The sequence below is a fragment of the Loa loa genome (assembly GCF_000183805.2).
Source record: "Loa loa unplaced genomic scaffold supercont3.749, whole genome shotgun sequence".
NCBI lineage: Eukaryota > Metazoa > Nematoda > Chromadorea > Rhabditida > Onchocercidae > Loa > Loa loa.
Window position 1 is genome coordinate 1 of NW_018108929.1, and position 1,248 is coordinate 1,248.

Sequence of the window (1,248 nt, forward strand, 5' to 3'; positions counted from 1 at the left end):
GTGATAAGAATTTCGCCCTGAAAGAGTATCTACTTAAACATATAAAGATTCATGCCGGTGAGAAACTGTACAATTGCTTGAAGTGTGGGATTTCACCCGGAAAGAGAGTTTGCATAAACATATGAGGACTCATACCGGTGAGAAACCGCACAGTTGTTCGAAATGTGGGATGAATTTCGCCGATCCATCGAATCGGCTTAGACATATGATAATCATTCATACTGGTGGAAAACTGCACAATTGTTCTGTGTGCAATAAAACATTCTCGCTATTACATAACATGAAACGTCACATGAAGATTCATGACAATGATAGGCAGAAATTCAGCTGCCCTGTATGCAGCAAAGCTTTTGTGACGGAATCCTATTGGAAAAAACACATGGAGAATTGCACCTTGAATGAACTGATAGACGCATTTTAAACCGAAATTGTGCATTGCTATTTTGTTGTATTTTCTATAAGTTAAATTCATTACTCTTTGTTGTATTGTTAGCATTCTATTGCTTTATATATATTGTTTCCTTAAGATTTCTTTATTACTTCTCTTGAAATTTCCCGTTTCGTGTCTACTTGCATCTTACTGAGCAACCTTTTCATTATTAATGCACATATGACAAGCATGTAACTTGCATTCCATGCATCAAATGAAAGTATAACAAAATGGAAGTAAATTTTTGGCAACAAAAAGGCTTTTCTTAATTACAATACTTGAAATCTCCCGTCATTTCATGGGGTCACTCATCCATTTCGTTTGTCAACTCACAGTTCCATTGCAAGGTTCCGCTGAAAGCAATAGGCATTTTGTCATGCATTTTCAAGTAACACTTTACTCAATTGATAATCCATCGCAACTACTATTTAACACCGGTGAATTGCCGAATAGTTGATATGCATTCGGTGAAAGTTCAAAACGGTGACAAATCTGAGGAAACAGAGAAAAAATCACAGCACCGAAAACTTTTGATGGTCAATTGTGAGGAAAAAGTTTCCAAATTTAAGAAGTATGAATAAATTTAATCTGATCAGATTTATTTTCTGACATAATTTGGGGAAATATGTTAATACGAATGTGCATGACAGATTAGTTTTTAGAAATTCTGAGAATTGTAAAAAAGGCTTTGTTAGCTGTTTAGTCAAAAATGAATAAATACATTTCTTGACTAAAATTTATAAAGGTAGCGAGAAAGATAATTAACAATTCGAAATGTCTCAAAATACTGCTAAATGATCCAAAACTCTGGAATGGAA

The 1,248-nt window shown here is 34.2% G+C and overlaps 1 protein-coding gene across 1 annotated transcript; it reads left to right on the forward strand.

Moving 5' to 3' along the window:
- Positions 1–121: 121 nt before the first annotated feature.
- LOAG_15476 (zinc finger protein) lies at positions 122–421 on the forward strand (the record flags this gene model as incomplete). Its single annotated transcript, XM_003150967.1, has 1 exon — positions 122–421. One exon carries the CDS (start codon positions 122–124, stop codon positions 419–421), a length of 300 nt encoding a protein of 99 aa, XP_003151015.1.
- Between the last annotated feature and the right edge of the window lie 827 nt (positions 422–1,248).